Source organism: Phragmites australis, chromosome 11, assembly GCF_958298935.1.
Source record: "Phragmites australis chromosome 11, lpPhrAust1.1, whole genome shotgun sequence".
Lineage (NCBI taxonomy): Eukaryota > Viridiplantae > Streptophyta > Magnoliopsida > Poales > Poaceae > Phragmites > Phragmites australis.
This window is the reverse complement of record NC_084931.1, coordinates 7,489,490-7,516,313: the sequence shown is the minus strand read 5'-3', so window position 1 is coordinate 7,516,313 and position 26,824 is coordinate 7,489,490. Positions and strand designations below refer to the sequence as shown.

The following is a 26,824-nucleotide window of genomic DNA, read 5'->3' as shown; positions in this document are numbered from 1 at the left end:
AGACATGCTAAATGGGTCAAATTTATTAAGTCTTTTCCACATGTCATAAAACATAAGAAAAGAAAGGACAATGTGATTGCTGATGCGCTTTCTAGGCGTTATACTATGTTATCTCAACTTGATCATAAGATTTTTGGTTTAGAGACCATTAAGGACTTATATATTGCTGATTTGGATTTTAAAGAAGTGCTTGAACGTTGTAAAGAAGGGAAAATATAGAATAAATATGTGCTGAATGAAGGATTGCTCTATCGTGCTAACAAGCTATGTATTCCAGCTAGCTCCGTTCGTTTTTTGTTGTTACATGAGGCGCATGGAAGAGGATTGATGGTACATTTTGGAGCAAAGAAGACTGAAGATGTGCTGGCTGTCCACTTCTTTTGCCCAAAGATGAGATGAGATATCGAATACTACGTGTCTCGATGCACCACTTGCAATAAAGCTAAGTCTCGCTTGAATCCACATGGTCTTTACATGTCTCTTTCTGTTCCTAGTGCACCATGGGAGGATATTTCTATATATTTTATTTTAGGACTACCTAGGACAATGAGGGAGAGGAATAGCATATTTGTAGTTGTGGATAGATTTTCTAAAATAGCACATTTTATACCTTGTCACAAGAGCGATGATGCTACAAACATAGTTGATTTATTTTTTGGGAAAATCATTCGACTACATAGAATGCCTAATACTATCATCTCAGATCGTGATATAAAGTTTTTGTGTCACTTTTGGAGATCACTTTGGAATAAATTAGGGACAAAGCTGCTGTTTTCTACTACGTGTCATCCCCCGACCGACGGTCAAACTGAAGTTGTTAATCGTACATTATCGATCATGTTACAGGTAGTTCTAAAGAAGAATTTGAGGATGTGGGAAGAGTGTTTACCACATATTGAATTTGCTTACAACAGGTCGGTACACTCCACCACCAAAGTATGTCTGTTCTAGGTAGTGTATGGATTTAATCCCCGTGCTCCTGCTGATTTACTACATTTGCCTATTTTTAAAAGACTCAATTTAGATGCTAAGAAACGTGCTAAATTTATTCTTAAATTGTATGAAACAACTAAAAAGAATATAGAGAGCATGACTGGGAAGTATAGGATTGCTGGAAGTAAAGGTATGAAGGAAATAAAATTTGAACCGGGTGATTTAGTTTGGTTGCATTTGAGGAATGATAGGTTTCCAGAACTAAGAAAGTCAAAGTTGATGTCTAGAGCTGATGGACCATTTAGGATAATTAAGAAAATCAATGGCAATACTTACAAATTGGATCTACCTGCTGATTTTAGGGTTAGTCTCATGTTTAACATTTCAAATTTGAAGTCATATTTGGGAGAAGAATATGAGCTTGAGTCCAGGACGACTCCAATTCAAGAGGGGGAGGATGATGAGCTCATAACTCCTTCGGATACGATCAATACCGTCAATAATCCTCAAATCATACAAGGTCCAATTACAAAAGCACGTACACGATAATTAGACCACCAGGTGAACTCGTCCCTTGCTGTTCATACTTCCTTGGATGGATTACTACTAAATTCTTATGATGTTTTATTGCTTAGAATGTGGGAGAAGTAGCACAACCTTACCCGGACATCACCCCTCGAAGACCAAGTCTACTTAGACTCAAGGCTGAGCTCTAGTCATGGTTGTGGTCGAGTCTCAAGACAACACATCAGTAAAATTGACATAACTCTCTCATACGAAGTTTGTTTTATGCGTTCTTAGACTTGCTAGAAAGCTTATGTCAAGCCCTTTCCAATGGATCTATGCTTGACCAAATATTCCTTATAGTTTAGTCAGAGTGAAGGAATAAGGTGATGCGTCACTGTTCTGAACCCTATCAGATTTTGTAATCGTGTCGAGGTCGGAATCCAAGTTGTGCACACCTCTTTCCACAGCTGCACAACCCTAGGTTGACCCCCTCATGTCTCCTTATAAATATACGGTAGCCATCATAGTTTAGGCTCAGGTTTAGCTTAGATTATTCTATTTAGACAGTTTCGCCGTTTATCAGTTTTGTTAAACCTCAAACTTGAGTACTTCATTGGTAATTAGCAATATTCAGATTGCGTCTACCTGTTCTTGCTTGTGTTCTCAATTCACTTGCAGGAAAAACCTTCTTGGCGAGGTAAACTGCGTCTTGGCACGGTTGATAACCACGGAGTAGTGGTGTAGTTGTTGTGAAGGTTCTCGATCTGTTATGTTCGGAGCCTTTGAATCATCAACGTCGAAGCTCCACCAATCGACTTATCATATTACCTTTCGGAAGATCGAGCAAACATGCATCACTACTATATGAAAAACTTATACTAGACATTACAAAGAAATGAAATCTGCACATGTAATCCTAGACAAGGCAAAGATATTAGATGCAAAACAAAATACTAGAACAAAAATCTAACTACCATTACCTCTTAACCTTTGGATGGGAGATTTGAGTATATGATGATGAAGGTCTACGCACAATCTTGTATAGTTGACTTTTTTTTCTTGAATCTTTACTTCATCTTATGAGTTAAGTCCCTAAATCTCCCGAGCCGACTCGTGAACTTCAAGTCTTCTTTACAACCTAAACTGATTGGGCCTTTTTATGTTTATGATGACTTCCTTAGGCACCCAAATGGGTTGGTTCCATCTCTAATACTTTCTCACAACCATGTGTGCAACCACTTTGCCATTGTCCTTCTTCTTGAGCTTGTAAGTTGTTCTTGGTCTTGATGTTATAGTTGAGCTTGGTGTAGATATTGGAGGTTTTGTTTCAGAGGTTCATTGCATCTTTCTTCTTCTTAGTCTCCTTCTTAACTTGTTTATATTGAAAAGACTTGTTACCTTCTTGATAACACTTAAAACATGTCACGATGGACCCTTCTGTAAGCTTGTTCAATATATCGTCACGATTATCTTAAGGAGGTTGGACATGATTCTTGCTTTTCAATCTTGCTAAGTTCTTCTTGAGCTTCTCTACTTTTTGCTTAAGTTCATCATTTTCTTGTGCAATGAGATTGTTACAAGATTCTACAATAATATTCTTAATACATGTCTCATTATAAAGGGGTGAGTTAGATAGATGAATTAAATCATCACAAAAAGTAGAGGCATCGACCTTAGGATTTCAATTAAAGAGAGAGGTAGATTGCTTCAAAAAGACCTTAGGTTGAGATTAAATGCACTCAATGATAAAGTCCCAGTGACAGAGTGCGGTTACCACTCGTCACTAAGGACCGAGTCCTAATGACAGCATGGAAAGTTACTTGTCACTAATGACTGAGCCATTAGTGGCAGGAGAAAGCTACCCGTCACTAGACTCGGTCATTAGTGTGGTGGTAAATCTACCCGTCATTAGGACTGAGTCCCATTGACAGGGTGGAAAGCTACATGTCATTAACGACCAAGTCATTAGTAACGGGAGGAAAGCTACCTATCACTGAGACTTGGTCATTAATGACGGGTGGTAAATCTACCCGTCACTAATGATGTTACCGGTGAGACCTCCACATGCAATAGGAGACGCACGTTAGTGTAATGACGGTTATCACCTGTCACTAATGTGTTGTTCTGACATAGTGCTAACTCACATATTTTAAAAACAAACAAATGCATCAATTGGGCCTTGACAAATCATTTTGAGAAATTGTGTGTATGTCATTTAGAGTATGCTGTTTTGCTTGCGTGTCATTCCAAACTTGTTATTTGTGTGTATTCCACTTTAAATCATCATAAGAACATGTGAGATTTTTCAGGTTTAGGCACAATGCATAGATCAAACAATTTTTAGATCAAACAATGTATAGTTCAAAGACGTGCTATTTTGCACGATCAAACAACAAAATTGGAGCACAGGCATTAGGACCTAAAAATTGCCACCGGATTTTTTTTAAAGTTCCACCTCAAAAAAAAAAAATTCTTCGTTTTCTAGTAGAAATCACATACCTCTCCTTCATCTTCCAAGTTTGCTCCTGGATCTGTGTGCCTGATCTCACTTTCGAATTCGGCGGAACATGGTCTTAGATCTCCGGGGTAGGAAAGGACTATAGCAATGACATAACAATTTTTTTGTGCCAACGGAAATAGGAATAATAGGGGAATACCTGGTGAGGCAGAAACCTTTGGCTTGGACGTATGCCGTTGATTTGACCGCAGAGGCGTCACCATTGTAGAGGAAGATGATGAGGAGAGCTTCTGGCAGTCTTCAACGTTGCTGGTGACCATGGTGTTATTTTTGTCAAGTGAGAGGCATAGAAGATTGGAGCATGAAGGGGGATGATTGTGGCCAGCGGGCCACCGGCGTGGAAGGGAAGGAGACAAGGTTGTGTTAAGGATCTACCAGCTTTGGAAATGGGTTTGTGGAGGAGAGGGGTTGGGGTTTAATACAAGTTATTCGTCCTTAGACAATAGCTATTTCAGGTGGGCGATAAATTCTTACTAAACACCATGCCGCTGATATCTCTGTACACGTATTCTAGCTAGAGGAAATTGCACTGTAGATTCCTAAACTTGCGTGATTGTCCCACCTAGCTTGCACAACTTGACGTTTACGTCCTTGGCTCTTGTCTCACCTAGCCCTGTTTAAAGGGATAGGTGAGACAAGCATATGGGTTCAAGGGCCGATGAAATAAACCACGGATTTAGGGGGCTAGGTAAGACAACAATGAAAATTTAAGAGGTTGAGAAAGTAAACTTGTTCGGGTTTGGGAAAGACATTGTGAAAGAGGATAAGGTGAGGTTTAATTTGAGTTGTGCTCACCCTTAGCTGACATCATTTCAGGTGGGTGATAAAATCTTACTAAACATCATGTCGCTCATATCTTTGTTCATATATTCTTGCAAAAATCTTGAAGTCACTGATAGGTTTCTTAATTTTTTTCTTATCTTTTGCTACCCAAGCCCTTATGAAGCTAGCTCAATTTAATTTTTTGAATAAACAAACGAATCAATTGCGCCTGGCCAAATCTTTTTGAGAAAATTGTGTGTATGTCATTAGGAGTTTGTTGATGTGCTCGTTTCTAGTCCAAAACTAGCAAGTTCTGTATATACACGTAGTGAGTTTGGGATGACAAGCAAAGTAGTGAATTGCAAATGCGATACACACAAATATCCCAATCATATTTTTTTTGTCAGATACCCCTAGTGGTCAGGCGCATTCACCTGATTCCCCAACCCTATGAATTTACACTCATACGAGTAAGCGTTTCTCCAAACCTATGAATTTACAGCAACTAGAGAAAATATGGAGTGGGGGCGACCGGACTGCGTTGTAGAGACTTAAGCTTGTCAAGGAACACTTTGACAAATATTTGTATGTCCATACGACTTAAGCATTGAAATGCAACGGACGCAGTCCCCCAACAGATTTCAGTAAAAAAGTTGGAAGAAGCCTGGGCTCGACGTGGTGCAATGATGATGTACTGGAGCTCGAAGAGGAAGCAGCATAACAAACTGTGACGCCCTTCTTCATCCTTGCCAAGGCCCAAGGAGTAGGCCGAGAAGGTCCGGCACACTTACAGTAACAGCAAAAATAAAGTTAATTAGATTTATCATGCAAACAAAAAATTATATGTGCACCACTAGTTTAAGCAAAACCATGTTATGACATATCTTCGATGCCTCAGTTAGTGAATGGCGAGAACTCTATCATGTAAATAATGACATTTACACTAATTGCCCACCGGGTACGAGACTAAACCATGTAACTCTTTGGAAGTTTACGCTACTAGTAACCATGCACGTGCGACACGCACGTGCAATTTTTTACATCTATGATTTTTAATATGGCTTTAGAGCATAAGAATAAAAATAAACGATATAGAAAGTAATATATGGTTAAATAGATAAGCACGTGCAAATATAATATCACAAGTAATTTATCTTTAGAAACATCAAATGCCTAACACTCTTGACAATTTCCCGTACACGGAATGAGATGTTGTCTTCATATCCGTTCCCGTTATACTTCAGTAAGTACCAAAAATTACTTTCTTAGTACCATCTTGTATGTGCATTGCATGTTAATAACAAGGATCGGTGCGAATTATGCATCATTATGCGTTGGAGAAGACTTACTCTATGAATTGTTAGTTCTAGCCTTTCTTCATTCTATGTGCACTCGCACTCGATAACGAAGAAACCAAAAGTGTTCCTACAAAACAATTATGAAACCGATCTTATCTTGCTGTTGATTAACTTTGTAGCTGCTCCAATTTAAAAGGATGGAAAAATGTATAGATGAGATACAACATATGAAACTAATGAAATACTAACTGAAATAAAATCATTCTGGATCTTTTGTTAGAGCAGTTTTTGTGATGACATCAGCACCTTGTTAAAAAAGAAGTGGTATTCTGTTTGCAAACCTAAAACTATTTGGACACGAAACAGACATAGTTATATAAGAACTTTAATCCTCGGTGGAAGAATATTATGTGACAATATCTTGTTAGCAAGTTCAAATACAGAAATTAGAAGGGCAATCCCCATAATTGGAGCTCAATGTGTGATACTAACACAAATAATTATGTTTACTCCTATGGTCAGATGTTTCGACATTAAATCAATAAAGTGGTGAATCTAAACAGTGCAGGCATCTAAAGCTCGAGATGTATCATATTCCAGATGCTTTGTTTCATTCATCAAATGTATCAGAAATTCAAGACCTGAAGCAGCTTGGTAGACTGTTTTCTAAGATGACCAAATGTTGTGTGGTGGTTAACTCTTTGTTTTCTCTTAATATACATAGTTGGCATAAATTTAGTAAAATCTCAAAAACATTTTTTAGAAGGCACATTGAAGAACAATTTTTACACTATACATGCTTCTTCGATACTCTTGCTCTGATCAACACAACAAATAAAAATGCATATAAATCTAGAAGCACCTAGTGTTCGTGAAAGGATTTAATCAGTCACAAGCTTAGCATAATCCGTAGTAGGAATGTTCTCAGTAGAGGCAACTACACAATACAGAGCTAACTAAAAATGCAAAAGGAAAAAGGGGTCAACCATCTGTGACACGAAAATTCTGAACACACGGAAGCAGCGGTAACTAACAGGCCACACCAAATAAAAACATCATTACCATTGAACTGTAAACTAACTATAAAAATACAGGCATAAACCATCCATATCATCTCTAATCCAATACTTAGAATCAAAAGTTATCTCACTCTAAACAAACTGAATTATGGCATTCATATTTTTTATTTTACATTGCTGCATAAAAGAAAAAGGAGGGAGACACATATTCACTAACAAAATTACCGACAAATAAACAATAGCATTAAGCAAAGAAGGGCAAGGTTCAATGAATAAAAAAAAATACCATAGTAAATTGGAAAACTTACAAACACTATGATAAGTATCCTGTACAATCATTTCTAAATAAGAAGCTTTTTTGGCATAAAGCCGAAGGGATTTAAAGACCAACATAAATGGGGAACATACATTACAACAAGGGAACCCAACCACAAGTCCTCAGTAAGATCCATAGATGGGCAAACATACATAATTAGAAGAAAAATAGTGGGATAAAAAAAACTACACAATGATGCAAGGGCAACCTGAATTCCATCTTCAAACTTACAAGAATCGGCCAATTGTTTGAATATCCCGCCATTTCTAACAAATAGATCGAGTATACAACATTTGGCTATGACCCAACACCTAGTCTAGATCCTACCAGAAGTCCAGAATTTCTCAGAAAGAAGGCAAACATAGCTATGGAGGCTTATATACATCTAAAACAAATAATTTATGGTCCATCTGACTATTGGATAGTGGCTTTCTCACCCCATTTCCTAACCCCACAATGTAAAAGGTATACAAAAGTAGCTTGTCCAGAATTGGTCGAGCAAGGCTGGAGAAGTTCAATTTCAGTGTCAGGACATATCCTTCTTTAGGTGGCTCGATAATCTTTGCGAACTTCTGATACATCTTCCTCGTCTCCTCTAGTGTGATTTCAGGCAACCCGCTCGAGGAGGGTGAAGCTTCGTGGGAGAGAGATGGTGTTGATATCAACAAATATATGTTCTCAGAATCTGATGCTGAAGCCTGCAAGATTTTGCAGATATATAGGCTACTAAGAACACAGAGGCACAAACATATAACTGTTCTAGGTTTCGTTTTAGTTAAAAAGACATATACGACCGTCCTCCACGTGTTCTATGTTTGTTTCGACTTTTGAGCTGCTGCATCCTATGTGCTTACCTCTACATGATATCGAATTGATCCAAACTCGAAGAAGGTGTGATCAACAGGCACTGGTCTTTCAGCACTGAAAAGAAAACCATAAAATGGTTTGTGACTGAGGATATATAATGTATGCATGCATGTTGGAGCCGCACAATTCTAGCACTGAGGAGCACCAAGCTCATGGAAGTTTGCCCTTTTTTGCGTTAAGAAAACACATAATTCAACCTCCAAGGATTTCAAGATTTTTCTCGCAGTATTCGAATATTGCAGTATATATACTCTTTAAGTGACTACAGAGTGCAGAATCCTCATGGCCAGCAAGAACTACTCAGCTAACCATTGCACACATAAACTTTCTGTTTTTACAGGCAAAATACAAAAAGATTATCAAACAACAACTCACCTCTGCATTCTCGTCAGGACTTCTACCAGCGTTCGCGACCCGCTGTTGAAGAACGCCATGATGTTGGCCCCGTTACTGCTCAGCACCCATGGGTGCCTCCTTATAAAGATCAAATAAAAAAGAAAAGGAAAACAGAGAGGTACAAGTGTTGCTTTGACATTAGGATCAGGGTCTGGTGAAGGAAAAAACAAATTCATGACACATCAGGAAAGGACACTGGTGACTGCCTGACTGGTGAGACTTCAGAGCATGAAGGGGACCTCTCTTGGCTGTTGTCGGTAAATTGCTTCTAAAGCAACCTACTGAGCTCAGCCATCCTGCTTGCTTTGTTTCCAATGCACTCCACAATCATTTCATCTTTTCTGTTTCCCCCATTGCTGCAACAGTGATGATTTGCTCAACAATTGAACATAGAAATTCTTGAACAGCAACCAAGCATTGGATCTGGAATAGACCAGTCCAGATCGATATCCAACTGGATGTTTTCATTTTCCTTGGAAGAATCTCCATTGATGGAGAATTCTCCAATGCCGATCAAAAAGCTCCAATCTTTTTCCCCAATGAAAAAAAGCTCTAATCTTTTGGAACTATCATGTGATTCAGTACCAATTGCCAGCCGTGCGAAAGCTCCAACAACTCAAGAACTGGAACCGAACAGTTCAAACAAATAAAAATCCCAAATTCAATAAAAATTCAGAACTAACCAATCCAAGGCGGTGATGACAACGTCGGCCTAGAGCGGCAGGTACCCCCTGCTGAGGATCTTGATGGCAATGGCGCTACCAATGACCTCCTGTAAGTCGGCACTGACCATGGCGACCTCAGCCATGAGCCAGAGCGCGCGGCGCGCCCAGTCTGGGTACTTGTCCTGGCAGAGCTCGGTGAGGTGCCGACCTGTGACAACCCCAAGGCGCGCGGTGAGGAGCTGCACAAGGAGGCCCATGGCGGTGGCCCACATGAGAAGCCATAGCAGCGTGTCCCCTGCAGCCGCGTCGGCCTGGAGGTCCCCCTCAAGGTTGCTCAGGTCCAGGAACGTGATGCTCATCAGGAACCCGGGCCCCGTGAACAGCCACAGCTTTCGCCACGAGAAGGGCGGGGCCGCCCTGGACGCCAAGTAGACCGCTGCCTCGCCGTCTTCGTCCTCCGGGTCAGTCCTGTTCGAGTGTCCGACCTTCTCCGTCGCCTTGTACGCACGCTCCTCGGTGCCCCGCCCAGACCAATCGCGCCCATGCCTGCGGCACTGGTCGTGTGGTGCCTGCAACGGAAGAGGCCTGACCTCTCCTCCCGCTAGAGAAGACCAAAACATGCATGAATGTCTCTAGCATAGCACCCTAAATAGCACATGAATGTCTCATAAATAACAACTTGTCCCATTCCCCTAAGAAGAAACGCTTCACCAACAAACGCAATCGGCAAACTGAACAACACTTGCATACCAGTGGGGTTTCCTATATATACAGATCTCACTACAAGAGTAATCATCTTCCATGGCCATCAGATAATATAACCGTAAAAAAATAACGCAATTGCCCGCAGGAGTCTCTTACTCACCTCACGGTTGAACGTCGCGACACAGATGCCGGTGCCGAGCACAAGGAGGCACCCGACGAGCAGCAGCGCCGGAGCGCCGTCCCTGAGCTCGTCGTTGTTCTCCTCCCTCCGTGAAACCCCCACCTCCCCGCCAGCCCCCGCGGCCGGGGTCGAGGCCCTGGCTCGAGAGCCGGCTGTCCAGGCTCCGCAGGAGCTCGCACATGCGGCTCAGGTGCAGGGTCGCAGGCGAGTCCGGGTCCGATGACAACGGCAGCGCTGCGGCCCTGGAGCGCAGTGGCTCGAGGTCGCTCCCCGCCATGGCGGGCCACGTAGGGGTAGCAGCATCATACTCTGGAGTTGAAGCTAAGGCGATCACATCATAATAGTTTCAGGGTTTCGAGCCCCTGATCTCATGTCGGATCTGGGGGATATCCAGCACCGGATCTCGTCGGTGGATGGCAACGGCGACGCGGGGCGGGGCGGGGCGGGGAGGTGGGCGAGTGTTAGGAAGCGGATGAGGAAAGCTAGGTCGTTGTCATCACGGGGCATTGCCTCTTCTCCCTCGCTGGAGGAGTCTGAGGTCCCTGCGCAGGGTCGGTGCACGCCGAGCGGTGACTGCGGTAGAGGTCGACGGACACGGCGGTCCAGCCACCGATGGGGGCGGCCGCCACAGTGTGTCCAGGTTTGCCGCCGGTTGCGATTAGGAGCATGGCGAGGGTTATGGCCGATCGGGGATCAGGAGGGGGGAGGGCGGAGGGGGGTGGATGAGAGAGGCGGAGACGGCGTGTGTGGGGGTGGGGGAGGTTTAGGGTACCGGGTTTGGTCGTTTTTTTTGGCGGTTTTGTTTCGGAGGCGCTGGCGGCGCGTGTGGGGGTGGGGGAGGTTTAGGGTACCGGGTTTGGTCATTTTTTGGCGGTTTTGTTTCGGTTTTTTATTAGGTGGAAAGTGGGATGTAGATTTTTCTGGTTTTTTATTAGGTGGGAAGAGGAGGCAGGAAACAGACCGGGGCAGAATACGGTGGGAACAAGGGGAGGCGTTGGATTGGATATGAAGGGTTAGATGGTGTGCTCGACATCAAACACATTCGCGCCTTTATAGTTTAGATGAATCAGCTAGTCTGTTGGACCTATGTTCCAATGGATCTCACCAGTTTCTATCCGATCAACATAAAAATCCTCTGATCCGCGCATAACCGTAGAGAGAGAGTCGTAGTACTGGACCGGAGCAAATGGCGGCTCATTTTGGTGCATGCCATGGTGGACACGGGCGGATCCATGAGGGGCGAAGGGGGTTCAAACCCCCTACCATGGGCACACCTCGGAGCCTCTCAAACCCTCTCTCTCCCTCTTCAATTTTTGAGGAAAAAATGAGGAGAAATAAAAATAGAGTCTACTTGGTGACCTAAATCTGTCACCGATGGCGGACACTTCCAAACTTACCTGCATGTGTACGTGAGTATCCAACATCCTCCTCACTCGAAATCAACAAAAAAAAAAGTAACAACATCGACAAGAAGTTATAAATGATATACTTGAACATTCCAAGCCCGGACATTTCATAGGATATAGCTCAGTCACCAGAAAAATTTAAGAGCGAAGCCATAGGATGCTACGAACACCATGCAATGCTCTCTACTGCTTGCTCATTTGCTCTCATCTCATAAACGCTAACGCTAATGACATACTGATTTAGTCCAAACGAAAAAAGATTACGGAGCGAATATAGCAAGCCACAACTATCAACTAGTGCAATGACAATGTACATGAGCGAATGTTTCTTCTTTTGGTGAAAAATTGAGCGAATCAAAGAAAGAGAGAGAGAGAGAAGTCAAAGTCCTGCAAGAACTCGTTCATACTCAGCCACCCTGCATGGTCGTCGAGCTGCAGCTGAGGGGTGTAGTCGACGAATAGGAAGTCCAGCTCCGTCAGCTCGAGGAAGTCGGCGAGGAGGTCAAGGTCGCCGTAGAGGCGGGTCGGCCTCCCCGGGCTGGGAGGTGGTTCCACCTGGCTTGGCGGTCTCCTGGGGGCGCAGGACGGAAGTGGGGGACACGGCGGTGGCGTAAGAGGACGGCCCCTGGCTGCTGGAGGAGTCGGAGCTGGTGCCGCCGGAACCAGCGGGCCGGCCGAATTAAGTTGCTGCGAGCGCCGGCGACGCGCAGTCGGACGGCCATCGCGTCGTACTCCATGGCGGCCTCCTCGGCGGTGTTGAAGGTGCCGAGCCACAGGCGGGTGCCACAGCGCCCGGCCCTGATCTCCGCCCCGTACTTCTCCCACGCCCGCGGCCGCACGCCGAGGAACTGCCTCGACGCGCTCTGCTCCACGGCCGCCTTCTTTGTCACGGGCTTCGCCGCGCGGTTTTCCATCCCTTGCTTCACACTGATCACCCGCACGCACTGCCGGACGCGTCGGCGGCTGGGTCTGGCCTCCGTGCCATCCTCGTCGTCGGACGAGTCCGTGGCGTCGCCATCCTCCCAGGTAACGCGCACGATCCTCGTCACAGCGGCAGGCGGCTTTAGCTTCTCGTTCTCCTTCCCCGGGGACGGCAACGGCGGTGGCGCCTCAACCATTGCCCCCTCGATGTGCTCCACCGGCTTCACCGTAATGGAGCATGATTCATGCACGCTCCCCATCACCATCATCACAATCGCACTGAAGGTACCATGAGTAAAACCAAGGAAAACTTTATCGGTAAATAATATTTACGGGATATCAGTAAATTCAATTTTTAAGAGAGATCGGATTTATCGGTGATTTACCAGACAAATTCAAAACAATAAAATAAATAAATTATGACGTTCAAAGCACCTTTGATTTAGTTGACACCAGTGTTATTGCGACACGAGTGTCTCAATTCTTTTTTTGGTGTTGACACCTATTCGTGCATCGAGCCACGTCCGACGCGGCGTGACACGCATCTGATTCGTCGTGGCTGTGTCCAAGGCTAGGGATAGGAGGAGGAGACGTTGGTGGCGAAGGGGGGAGAGGAGGAGGCAGCGGTGGGGGAGGGGAGGAGGAGGAGGAGGCAGATCTCAGCCTTAACGTTGGGGGAGAGGAGGAGGTGGAGGCGACGGCGGGGAGAAGGGGAGGGGGTGGCGATGGGGGAGAGGAGGATGCGGAGGGGGAGGCGGCTACCAGAGGAGGGGGAGGAGGCGGCGATGAGGGAGAGGAGGAGATGGCAGTTGGGGCGAGTGGAAGGACTAAGGAAAGGCGGCGGGCGGCGGCTGCTAAGTGAGTGGGTGGAGGAGAGGAGGGGTTAGGTAGGGCAAGTAGATGTAGATGGGGTGGATGGGTTATAAAATGGTAGCCCAATAGCTCATCTAATCTATTATTCTGTTTTTTTCTTTTTTTTCTTATTAAACATGTGATGCATTTACTTTTAGATTTATATGGATCACTCATGAATGTGAAAAAGAAGTAGTAGTTGCAATACAAAATTAGTTGCACAACATATTTTTCTCTAATTTTAATTTCCATTTTTATTTTATGAAATAATCGAAATAAATATATATGGTTAATCATTGAGTCCTGTTTTTTAGAATTTGCCGAATCGGGCACTCACACCCACGTCGGACTCTAAGACCCACATCTGTGTCAGTGTAACACTGGTTGACACAAGAACACAAGCAGTTAAAAGATTGCGAGACCCCTAAATTGAATAAAAAAAACACAATCCTAACCTGGTCTGCAGGGTCAGTGTTGAGTGGCCTCATTTGGGGTTCATGCATGGCTTGAGGGAGGCTGAAGGCTAGGGTGTGGTAGGATGGAGGTGGAACTCTTGAGGGCGGCTAGACAGAGGCGGCTGATTTAGGTCAGCTTATTAGATGGAGCCTGTGAATGGGAGGAGAGGTCTGCACTGCTAGACCTAGACGTTTTGGATTGGGCCATGGGAGGGATTTGGATGGGGTCAGCAGAAAAGTGAAAATTTGGCCATTTTTTCCAGGGAGTTTTTTTACTAGGGTCCACCAGTAAATCCAATAAATCGGGTTTACTGCCAGTAAAGTTTCCCTAAGTAAAACACCAGAGGAACAAGAAAGCTATGAGCTTTTCCGTTTTGAGAGTAGAGCGTGGGCATGGCGAGAGCTAGAGAGGTTTTGAATGAGAGGGGGGAGCATGGCGTGTGCGTGGAGTCCAAAGATATGCTTTTTTGTTGGATCAACACAACATAATTTTGGGGGAAACCATTTATCACTAAAAATGGTCACTAAGAAAATAAAAATTACCCTACGCAAAAAGAAATAAATTCTATCTCTTTTCTCGTAGAAATCGCATACCTTGCTTTGTTCACCTTTCGAGTTTGGTAATGGATCCTTACAGCAAGTCACAATGTTGCATTAAATAGACTTTGATCTTAGATCTATGAGGACAAATAACGACAAAAGAAATTTTTAGTGGCAATAGAAATAGGAATGATAGCAAAATATATGGTGGGTAAAAACCTCTGTCTTGGAGGGATGGTGTAGGTTCTACCACAGAGATGCTGACGTTGTGGTGGAAGATTTTGAGGCGAAGGGCTTTGGGTGGTTGGTGACATTGGTGGTGACGATGATGTTGTTTGTTTCAAGCAAGAGGACCGTGAATTTGGAGAAAGAAAGAGGGTAGTTGTGGCTGGCAGTTTGCTTTCTGGTGTTGAAGGGTAAGAGACAAGGCGGGATTACATCTGACTACAGGACCCGTTAGGTTTGGGGATGGGTTTGTGAAGGCAGAGGGGGTGGGTTTAATATGAGATATTCGTCTTTTGCCATTTGCTATTTCGGGCGAGCAATAAAGCCTTCTTAGACATTGTGTCGATGATATCTCTGTTCGATATTCTTGCAAAAGTCACTAATTTGCTTTCACATTTGGACCTCTTTTTAGCTACACAAGCTCGTGCAAGGAGGGTATTTCCAGCCCATCGAGTTGGCTCACATTTTATTGAAACAAACAAATACATAAATTTGGCTTAGCCAAATTATTTTTTATCTAAAACAACTCTAATGGGATTGGCCAAGATAAGCTCAGGCTGATCTACACTAGTAGGATCAGCGCAAGCCAATGTTGCCCTAGATATACTCCCCCTAAATATGTGCATACAAGTGTTAAATACTTGTGAGATATATATGCACCTGTTATTAATAACAATGGGAATTTATCCTAAAGATTGGATCATGGCAAATAAAAGATACCAAATGTAAAAACTAGTGTCATGAAATGAACCTACAACTAATAAACTATGTAGGTTGCTCATGGGTTAGAGATGAGCACAAACAATCTACCATAAAAAAATCTACAATAGGCATTGCAATAAATTGAAATAAGTATATGCGATTCTAGACAATACAAATGAGCTAGATGCAAAACAAAAAACGCATGAACATAAGTCTAGCTGTTTATAGCGACAAGGTGAATTGGTGGTGTGTTTGGGTTGTCGTAGGCTTACCTTTCGTCCGGCCCTCTAGCTTAGCGCATGTCTTTTGCTTCATAGCAGCCACCCAGGAGAGTTGGTAGTGCATCTCGGTGACCTTCCTCTTGAGTTTGGCTACTCGGGCGATCGCCTACTGAGCTTCCCTGCAGACTCTCTGCAACCGTACTACATTCAGCTACAGGATATCAAGTAAGTACATGTTATTCCACTGACTAAGCGGCTATGGTGTAGGAAAACACTCACCATGAAGAAGGAGGTGAAGACGTTGTCCAGGTCACGGCCTCGGGGACCTTCGATGATTTCCCTCCAGGTTAAATTCCCAAGCATCTCATGCACCAAGATCGGAGGAAGAGCATTGGGGGAGGAAGCTCCTCATCCTGTCTCTCGATAGCCAATGCTAGGGGCTCGTCGGGCTTGCTCTCACCTCCCTCGAAGGGTGTGACATTCATAGTCTGAAGAGACCAGGGCTTGGGGCTGGAGGTGGCGCTTCGTGTAACCTGCGATAAAAAGCGATCTAAATCTAGTGCTCCTATCAACATAAGAAAGACGTCCAAATGTGATAATGCATACCTGGGCCATTTCCTATCCAGGGAGGACTTCAGTAGGACTAGGATAGACGTTGGCATCTTGAACGTCTTCTTTGGGGTCATCTCCTCTTGTCCCCGCTTTCGGCGTGGCCAGGGTTACACCGCCCGACATACCCACAACAACAATCACCTTTCCATGATCCTGAGTCGGTGCCTAAACGCACTCGAAATCACAGCTACAAAGGCTCTGGTTAAATGCTTAACATACCAGAGTCAGGGCTGGAGCCTTGAGTGCTCTTGTCATGACCGGACCTCCTGTGGCCATAGTCAGGGTTGGATCTTCGGCTAATGGAGCCAGCATTGGGATCATGGGATTCAGATTTGGGCCTGGGACCTCGGGGGCGATGGATGAAGCAGGAACTGAGGGAGCCGAAGTAGCTAGTGACAGTGGCCCAGAGTTATCAATCGGTGAGTCAACCACCACAAAGAGATTGTCCCACTCCAACTCCTCACCGTCGACAAAGGATGAAGCCTGCTACGTGGTGTCACCGCCACCGCTTCTGCTCCGGCCTCTGGTCCCTATGATCTGGACCTCATTCGGGTCCACATCCTGAACACCCATGTTCTCGATTTCTAGGTCAGGTTGCCATTGTCATGTTTTACAACTACTCGAAAAGAAGATGAAATAAATAAATGAGAAGGTCAATGAGACTTACCGATAAGATCTTCTCTTGAGTGTCAGCCTTCATCTCTACGATAGGGACTAGGATGTTCGAGCGGCCAGACTCAGGGGTTGAGTCAAATAGGAGCTAGGTCCTCTGGTCCACCACCTTCGACAGAAGTTCTGTGAAAAGATGACTCATAAAAAATAAGTCCACGGCTCCCCTAAATGGCTACCCGGGATCGATAAGTAGCCATCTCACCTTCTCGGGTCGAGTCCATCTCAGCCGTGAACTACCAAGCGCTGGTGATCCTCAACTTCAGTGGGCTCAAGAGGCGCTTGATGAAATCCCTGATGACATCATACACCGTCAACCCCTTCTCCTTCAGATACCAAATCTCATCAATGAGAGTCCAGTGGAGGGTAGTTACCTTCAGCTCTTCCATCCACGCTACCCTCAGCAGCGGGGGTAGGCCCAGGAAGGAAGCCCCGGCGGGCCGAGTTGGTAGTAGAACAACTTCTTGTGCCACCCCGACAAGGAACTCTTGGTGGCAAAATCAATATAGTCTGTTGTCTTTCCCTCCTGGAGGTGAAATCCGGCGTCGCCGGTGACAATGCCCTGAACCCCTTTAAGAGGTAGAAATACCTGAAGAAGTCAGCTTATGGGTGCATTCCCAAGAAGGCCTCACACAAGTGTGCAAATACGCTAAGCATGACGATGGAAATGGGCTTCAGGTAGTGAGTTCAATGCCATAGAAAGTGAGCACCTCAAGAAGAAAGCTGGACGGGGGGAAGCAGAAACCGTAGCAGAAGAAATCAAGGTAAACTATGGTCCAGGTGGTGTCTAGACTTGGGATTGTCTGCCCCACCACCAGAGCACAAGCGATTAAGGCCCGAGAGGGGATTACCTCATTGTGCTTCGCTTTGTCCAAGGCCTCCTCTGAGATGTCGGACTCCTGCAAGGATAGAATCATGCTCACCTCCATGCCAATAGTGGAGCTCTACACCTTCTCGATCTTCTTTCAGCCCATGGTGCCAGAGGAAACTTAGGTGGAGGATTTTTTGGAGGAAAACGAGGGAAGGAGATGCGTAAAGAGATGACGGGAAGAAGATGATGACGGAGGGGTGAATGTTGAGTGGGCTCCCCGTCTGCTTTTATATGACTCAAGGCCATGATCTTCTGCTTTACCATCACGTCGCATTTAATGCTCGACTCATGCAGGAGCAATTAGAGTAGTAATCCAGGGAATCCGACGCACCGCACTACCATGCGCGTGTGTTTTCCTAGCGTAATCGATCTCCTGTTAGGTAAAAGATTCTCACCACTACCTGAAATCTCTACTGCGACGGTCCAACTTTTAAACCCAGCCAGTGACAAGTCGATTGGTGGAGTTTCGACGTTGATGATCCAAAGGCTCCAACTAGAATAGATCGAGAACCTTCGCAACCACTACAGCACTACTCCATAGTTATCAACGGTGCCAAGATAAGGTTGACCTTGCCAAGAAGGCTTTTTTGCAAGTGAATCAAGAACACAAGCAAGAACATGTAGATGCAATATGAATATTTCTAATTACTAACGAAGTACTCCGAACAAACGATAAAACTTTCTAAATAGAATAATCTAAACAAAATCTGAATCTAAACTACGATGGCTATTGTATATATATAGGAGGGATATGAGGAGGTCGACCTAGGTTGTGTGGCCTTGGGAAGAGGCGTACACAACCTGAACTCCAACCTCGACATGCTTACAAGACCTTGCAAAGCCCACAACGGTAACATAGCACATTATTTCATCGACTATGATTAATCTATAAAGAATCTAAGGGTGAGACTAGATCCATTGGAAAGGTCTCGTCATAAACTTTCTAGCAAGTTAAAGAACACCTCAATTGGACTCCGTATGCGAAGGTTATGCCCATTTATTGAAGTGTTGTCCTAGGACTCGACCTCGAACTCGAATCTGACTAGACTTCGAGTAAACTTTGGAGTTCGACTAGGACTCGACTTGGAGTCCAAGTAGACTTAGCCTTCAAGTGATGACGTCCAAATAAGGTTATAGTGCTTCTCTCATGTTCCTATGCAACGAAACAACATAAAAACTTAGTAGTATCATATTCTTTACCAAGAAAGTATGAATAGTGAAGAACGAATTCACCTTGTGTGTATCCGAAGGAGCGATGCCCTCATCACTTCTCCTTTCTGACCTTTCTCAAGGATGGGATCATATTTTTAGGTGACTCCGAAATTCTACTCGGATGGAATATCTTCTCGAAAACTTACTTGAGAACTCGAAGTCATTCAAAATCCCTAATAGACAGTCTGAGAACCCCAAGAACACGATTGGTTTTATCATCCTAATTAGGAGCCCGAGTCTTACTCGATGGCACGATCGGACAAAATGCTTATCTTTGTGGACCAAGTATTTGGCCCGTTGAAGCCTCATTTCACGTATTGGTGGAGGTCTTGACGATGACTAGTATGCAACTACCATATCCGGATACCCTAGAGTTTCATGTATTCTCGGAGCGTGTCTTTATCTCTAGAAAGGGAATCATGGATGAATGAAAACTACCCGTAGGCACCCATGATATCTCATAAATAGGGAAGCTTATCTCCATAAACAGGAAGAAAGACTTCGGAGGACATATGATGCCCCCTATATATACGGAGCCTAGGGACCCTGTGGAGGACAAGTCATTAGAAGCCAAGACACAAGCTCCTCAAGCCATTATACGCCTGTGAAAACTCTACATCCACCAAGCCTTTCGTAGCTATATCTTCTCTGACTACACATAAAGAAGCCGTCGACTAGGTTAGATCTATCTAGGCTAGCCACGCATCACCTTGTAGCAATCCCAAAGATAAATACAAGACAAATATGAGATAAGGCTATTATCCCAAGGGAGGTCTAAACTTGTATAAAAACCCCTCTGTGTGCTCTTTTGATTCGTCTACTCGAAGCATCCCTCATCTTTTTTACAAATCTGTAAGATCGACGGTTCATCAATCATCAATAGTAGTCTAGAGCCTCATCTTTTATTTCCGATAGATACAGATAATTGAATCTAGACGCATCATCAATTAAAGTCATGAAATATATTTTTTCACCCTTCATTAACACACCATTCATTTCACAAAGATCTGAATTTATGAGTTCTAATTGTGCTAAATTTCTCTCCTCAGCTGCCTTATGAGGCTTATGAGGTTGCTTGGATTGCACATAACTTTAGTACTTAGAACCTTTGACAATAGAAAAATTTAGAATTAAACTCATACTAGAAAGCTGAGGCATGCAACCAAAATTTATATGACATAAACATAAGTGCCAAACATTAGCCTTATCTCCATTAATATTTCTACAACTATGGTTCACAGATTTATTACAGAAATTAGAAAAGGGAAAAGCGGAACAAGCCTCCACACTCATAGCGTTTACAATAAAAAGCTTATGTTTCGGCATGACTACTTTATTACACTCAAACACCAACTTAAACCCATCTCTGCAGAGAAGGGAACCACTAACTAAATTTTTGTTTATTGAAGGAACATGCTGCACATTCCTCAGTTGAATGATCTTTCCCGAAGTAAACTTTAGATTTATCGTACCATGAATAGAAGTGTGTGACACATTCCCCATTAAAATGGAAGAATCTCAAGCGACCTGATAAGAAGAGAACATAAAAATATTAGCACACATATATACATTAGCCCCTATATCAATCCACCATGTAGGCTGACTCACTGAAAAAATAGTAGGTAAATTACCATACCTGGTAGATCCATCTCCAATGTTGCCAATGGTTACATTGACAAAGTTTGAGTTTTGTCCTTGATTAACTTTTCTTCCTTTGCGGTGTGAACATTTTTTAGCCCAATATCCAACCTCGCCGCACACGAAGCAAGATTTATCATCTGTGTTTATCTTCTTCTTCTTGAAATTGATGGTTTATTTGGTCTTGTTATTTTTCCCCTTGAATTTTCCATCAGATGACTATTGCACCACATTTGCACTAGACTGTCCCTCGCCTCCTTTGGCATGCGCATGTTTAGCACAAGCTTTCTTCTCAACATTAAGAGACGTGATCAAACTCTCAACAGAGATTTCTTGTCTCTTGTGTTTTAGAGCAGTGGTAAAAAAAATCATGAAGGAGGTAATTTAGAAATAATTCCTCCAGCTACAAACTTATCGTGTAATTCACACTTAAAGAGTTCAAGTTCCTTTACAATGCACTAAATCTCATGAGTATGCTGGACTACAAATTTAGTATTTAGTGGATCTCACAGCTCATTTACATCATTTATATGCATATACACATTATAACAGATATATAGTTTGAGCTCTGGTCAGCAAATAAATACCCACAAAAGCTCAGTGTTTTTTTTTTGCCCAAATTGTGGAGACAATACTAAAGAGGGAATGAAGAGCAGTCTAAACATTGATAATGAAGCATTTTCAGAGAAATACTTGGGGCTGCCGACAGCTGCAGGAAGGATCACCAATCAAGTTTTTGAACATATTGTGCAAAGAGCTATGTCCAAAGTTCAAGGATGGAGTGAAAAGAAGCTGTCCTGTGCTGGGAAGGAAGTTTTGCTAAAATCAGTAGTACAAGCACTTCCAAATTTCCCAATGAATTGCTTTAAACTCTCAGTGGATCTTTGTAAGAAAATTATTTCTGTTATGGACGGGAGTGTTAGATCGCAGGGGCATGCATTGGCAATCATGGGACAAATTAGCTGTTCCTAAATGCAAAGGGGGAATAGGTTTTAGGGATCTGTGAGATTTTAATTGTGCTTTGATAGGCAAACAGATTTGGAGGCTGATGGAAAATCCAACAAGTTTGTGTGCAAGGATTCTTAAAGCAAGATATTATCCAAATGGGACTTTGATGTCTGTTGCCTGCCCAATATCAGCATCACAGACTTGGCGTGCATTAATATGGGGAAGGAGAGTAGTGAAATTGGGATTATTCCACCAAATTGGGACAGCCTCCCCAATTTTGTAGGGTCAAATTTTTTGTTTGGTCATAGACCAAATGCTATTTTTGTTGTCTACAATATTGCCAAGTTTGACATGGCCACAATTTAGCTTGACTATGTAGGAGAACAAACCAAACATGCCTTTAATGTTTGAGTCCATGGCACTTTATGTGGAGTACGATTGATTGAAAGACAATTTTAGCTCGGAATAAACGCCAAATAAACTACATATAAAAATTACAGAAATTTAAATTAGAGCTTTTCTAGGACAACTAAAGTATTGTCTTTATTTGTTCAGCTTTACTTTATTTATTCAAATTGATAACCTCTGTATTCTTAAATAGAGAATGCTTTAAAATTATGTGGCTGAAACACATGTCAGCACAAGAACTAGTAAATGTGGAAAAAATAGAGTCACTTGGTTGTTCAACTCACCATATTTTGTGGAATGCAAATGCAAGACGCATATTTTGCGCAAGTAATTATTAAAAGAAAACGCCATCGTGTCACGTGGAAAATATAGCTATGGTAATGTGTCACGCGATAGCCACAGCTACTTAAGAATGCAGGCTTGCATAGCATCTCGGGTTATGTATTTAAAGTTTAAAAAACAGCTACGTATTTGAAGTTAAAAAAAAAGGATTGTATTACACATAAGGTTGTTTCCTCATGTGCGATACACACGGTAGGCTTCACCTTCCGTCGCAGCAGCATCCTCGGCTTGCCTCAGCCGACCACCTGCACCCTCCTCCATTGCATTCTCCCTCCCACCCTAGCTGCAACGCTCTCAAGCATGCACTTCCCCTTATTCGCATCACCAAATCGCTATCCCCTCGTAACCCTAGCTGCAAAAGGGGATAAAATCCAGGAAAAATTTTTGTTTGGAAGTTGAAATTTCGAGTTAAAATGACGTCAGCTACATGTTTATTAAAGTGCAGATTTGCTTGAGTTTGAAGTTGAATTTCGATTTCAAAAAATGATGATTATGCATAGAGTTCCTCTTTATCCAGGTTCAAAGTTGGAGGCGTGAAAAGGTGAAAATTATTGTTCGAAGTTATGATTTGTTTGAGTTTCTTTGTTTACAATTGAAAGCCTGTTCAATCTCGAGTTCACAATTCTTTATCAACAATTGAAAGTAAGTGCCTACATGGTGGAAATCGCCTGTAACTTGCGTTCTCAGAGGCGGCGAAATAGATTTTATATGATATATAAGAAAAAACAATACATTGTATTTCTTGCCAGGTCCCTTGGCCATGTGGGGGATACGAACCGAAATCCTTAGTTCACGGGCGTGCCCATCGCCACAAGCGAATCTACTCAGGACATGCGCTCGTATCTGAAATGTGTTTCCTTTTCCTTTTTTGATCGCTTCCCATCTGTATCTATTGTTCATTGTTGCTTCCACTCCGCCGGTCGCCGGAGGGAGGAGCGTCTGCCGTGCTAGCACTGCCAGTCATCGAAAAATGTCAGACGAGCCGCTGCAGCTGCAGTGGGAAGATTTTTTTTTTTTCAAAAGTACGGCAAGAGAGCTGCCGAAGATATTATAGAGCGGGAGAAAAAGCAAAATACAAAGAGTTCCACTGGCCCTTAAACGGGCTGCAACGAAGAGATCTCTATCGGTTTTGTCACATGGCACTTGAAGCTTAGCCTATGGTTGTTGCACATCCGTCCATTGATACCATAGCCATCTAACTCTCAATGCCCTTGCGAACTTTTCCAACTCCAAGATACCTAGACCTCCAAGCTCTTTCGGCCTCGCTGTTGTACTCCAATTTACCAATGAATGTGCCCCAGTGACCTTTTCCGGTTGTTCCCCTCTCCAATGAAAGACTCTTTTAATACGATCAATCCTCTTGGCAAGCTATTTTTGTAGCGGGAACACCATAAAATGATATGTCGGTCAAGTCGAGAGAACGGATTTGACTAGAACGTCTCTCCCGACCAATGAGAACAATTTCCCTTTCCATCCTGAAAGTCGACTACCAAGCTTATCCAACAACGGTTGACAGTCTACTTTCCTTAATTTCGTATATGCAGCGGAAGCCCAAGGTACTTACACGGGAAGGATTTGACTTGCCCTGGAAAGTCCAAGAGTAATTCATTAATGTTGACGTTGCTGCAACGAATTGGGAAGAGCTCGGTCTTGGAAAGGTTTGTAATCAGGCTGGTGCATCTCCCAAAGGCTTTTAGGATCTCATTTAAAATTTCAGCTCTTGGATGTCCAGATTAACGAAGATGGCCGCGTCGTCGGCATATAAAGAGACCCATAACTTGGCCTTTGCAGGAAGTATCAGATTCAAAAAACTGTGTTCCTCCGCCAAGCGCACCATTCTTTGCAGCGGAACAATCGCTATGATAAACAACATAGGCGAGAGCGGATCCCCCTGCCTTAGACCTTGCGCATGGAAAAAATATTGACCCGGCGTCCCATTGAGCAGAATGCAAGATGAAGCTGAGGACATGAGCTGACATATCCAATCTCGCCACTTCTGACCAAACCCAAGCCTGGCCATCACCTCTATAAGATATGGCCAATTAACTGAATCAAAGGCCTTCGATATGTGTTGGGACCGAAATCCCAGATAATATGGACCTTCAGTTAAGGAAAAGTCGAAGGGTCCTCGGGGTGACACGTGTTTGGGGTGGAACAGTTTTTTGATCGCTCTTCTGGGTACAGTATGGCCCTATTTATAGCTCGTACTCGACCACTCTAGGTATGGTTTACAAGTCATACCCCTTTACATGCTACATTCTCGGAATATTTTGGGGTATTATGATACAAGTGAGCATATTTATATAATTACAACTCTGCCCCGAACGACCAAAAAGGGCTCTACTGTCCCGCAGTGATCTTCATCTCCGAATATCCGCCGAAATCTTCTCCATTTCGTCGTCCGTCCGATGGCCTTCAGCCCCCAAGCAAAGGTCGGCTTCTACCTTCGCCCGCCGCGATCACTCAGGACCACTGACACGGACTTCGTCCTTCGGTCAAAGGCTCACCTCCGTCTTCGCCGGCACGGGAAATCGAGGTTGCGGGCGCGCCTACACCCTTCGACCGATGGAGCTTCGTAATCTTTGCCACCTTCAGATGAGGTCCCAGAAACGAAATTGCAATGACAAGCATGCGATCTTTTCAGTAGATTTCGAGCTACCCTCCGAAGAGGGGACGGGAGATCATCCCCAACAGTAGCCCCCTACTAGTAAGGTTTATCTTCGATGGGCCGAACCTGTAGTTTGTAAGATATATCTCAACGCCGTCCCCTTCAGCCTCTCGAAGTCTAACGTGGCGGATGCACTTCGTTGAAATTTTTTTTACTTTTTTTTTAGCATGTCCAAGCGGCCCCTGGGTAACTGTATTGTTGATATGCATTTAATGTCCTCGATGTACACCAAAGAGTAATTTTTCTCGCCGATTCAAGTTCCGATGCACGCAGTTTTAACCGTCAACGCCCCTTATCTATTTGATTCATATCCATATTAGGAAGCATAATCATCTTAACGAACAGGATGCCTCATGGTCACACGTCAGCTGACTGCAAATGCCACAAGTCTAGTAGTTGGATCCACATAAAAAGCGTTGGAAATTTGCACTGAATTCTCGGAATTCGGCCATATAACAAGAGAAACAGTAACCAAATGGGCGGATTCAAAACTGTGGCATTCGAGAGCTAGCAATCATTGCCTACACTCGGGACATGTTGTAGAAGATAATACACTAAAATAAGTAGCAAGACTTTATATGATGATTACTGGTGTTTTGTTCACTGAGAGGAAAACAGGTTTGATTAACCAATACATAATCTGAGTATGGACATTGCATGCATGACATTTCCCAGTACACAATCCATTATTAAACAGACAAACGGGGGAAACCAGCTCTTCACCTGAACTCCCTTGCTCCCACAGTTCACCTAAATGGTGAAAAGCGAGTCATAATTATTAGTTAGTTAAGGATCTTGTACAGGGGAACGTAAGCTGAGTTCTTTTCAAGCTTGTGCAACCATTCTTTTGGTTTCATCCAATGCAAACTGTCACGATGGTAATGAGTTTAGGTTTCCGAATTTAGATGAGATCTTGTAACAGTAGCAGACAATTCAGTCTTTTTACACGGCGGTACACATGTGCAGTTTACCTTTGAAGCTTCCGGTGAGCAAATAGGAAAAGAAAACACCAGAGATGAATGAAATAGATCTACCTTCCTCGTATTAGGAATACCGTCATTTTAGCTTTACCTAGGCAAAATAACAAATCCAACTCGAAACTTTTATCCACGTGAATACCTAGCTGTCAAATTTACACAGAAATTAATTTTTATCTAAAAAGATGGAAATATCAAGTTCATATTCTAGTTTCCATCTGCATTGATGAAAAATAGCGTAGTACGTATCGAGATTCAGATTTCCCTCCAAGCTGTGAAGGAAATATAGCATCCATATTCAGTTCATACATGTATTGATTGTACCTTCAACTTGATTACCTATCTCTGGTTTTTAGTAGGTAAAATTACATATCTAGTAGTGCTAGTTAGACTATAAATAGCTATATTTGCATAGAAAATCGCAATCTAGCTAGCCCACCTGAAGCTCTCCTGCGCCGCCTCACCACTCCCGCGTTGGGCGGTCCATGGCTGACAACGCTTGATCTGGCCCAGTGATTCATTCCCCTTCGTCCTCTCTGCTCGCTGGGGCCTTCGGCTATCGCCGACCGCCCCTCCAGGACCCAGGCCACCACGGCCCTAATGGTCGACGACGAGGCCCTAAGGGCGCGAGCACGCGGCGGCGCACGCGGCGGGGCAGCGTGGACTGACCAGCGAGATCGTTGCTCCCCAAGGGTCACAGCTCAGTCGTTGTGAATTAATGGAGGGAGTATTGTATACGAATTTAAGTGATACACCTCCTTTATTGTACTTTGTATTTACACTTTGTTTTCTTTACCATTATGTATGGATTGGTATTGCGTAGGACTTTTAGAGTGTAGGAATTTCGTTGGGATTCAGTAGGAATTTCTCATGAAACGATTTAATTTCCGCAAAAATCCGAAAAAAAAAAATTCCCTCACTCCAAATGCCTAGGACTTCCCTGCTGATCTGGCAATTTCAGCACCCAAGGATAAATACAGCTTACAGAAC

General features: G+C 43.6%; 1 protein-coding gene and 2 pseudogenes across 1 annotated transcript; all 3 read right to left on the bottom strand.

Moving 5' to 3' along the window:
• Positions 1 to 1,329: 1,329 nt before the first annotated feature.
• On the bottom strand, positions 1,330 to 9,901 carry LOC133883992 (metal transporter Nramp6-like; annotated as a pseudogene).
• LOC133885187 (actin-related protein 2/3 complex subunit 2A-like) lies at positions 7,590 to 9,332 on the bottom strand. The gene is made up of 3 exons (XM_062324860.1): positions 8,596 to 9,332; positions 8,208 to 8,274; positions 7,590 to 8,051 (listed from the first exon to the last, which is right to left on the bottom strand). Exons 1-3 carry the CDS (start codon positions 8,790 to 8,792, stop codon positions 7,719 to 7,721), a joined length of 597 nt encoding a protein of 198 aa, XP_062180844.1. The 5' UTR covers positions 8,793 to 9,332; the 3' UTR covers positions 7,590 to 7,718.
• A 140-nt stretch (positions 9,902 to 10,041) lies between the features above and the next one.
• On the bottom strand, positions 10,042 to 10,903 carry LOC133885680 (uncharacterized; annotated as a pseudogene).
• Positions 10,904 to 26,824: the final 15,921 nt, after the last annotated feature.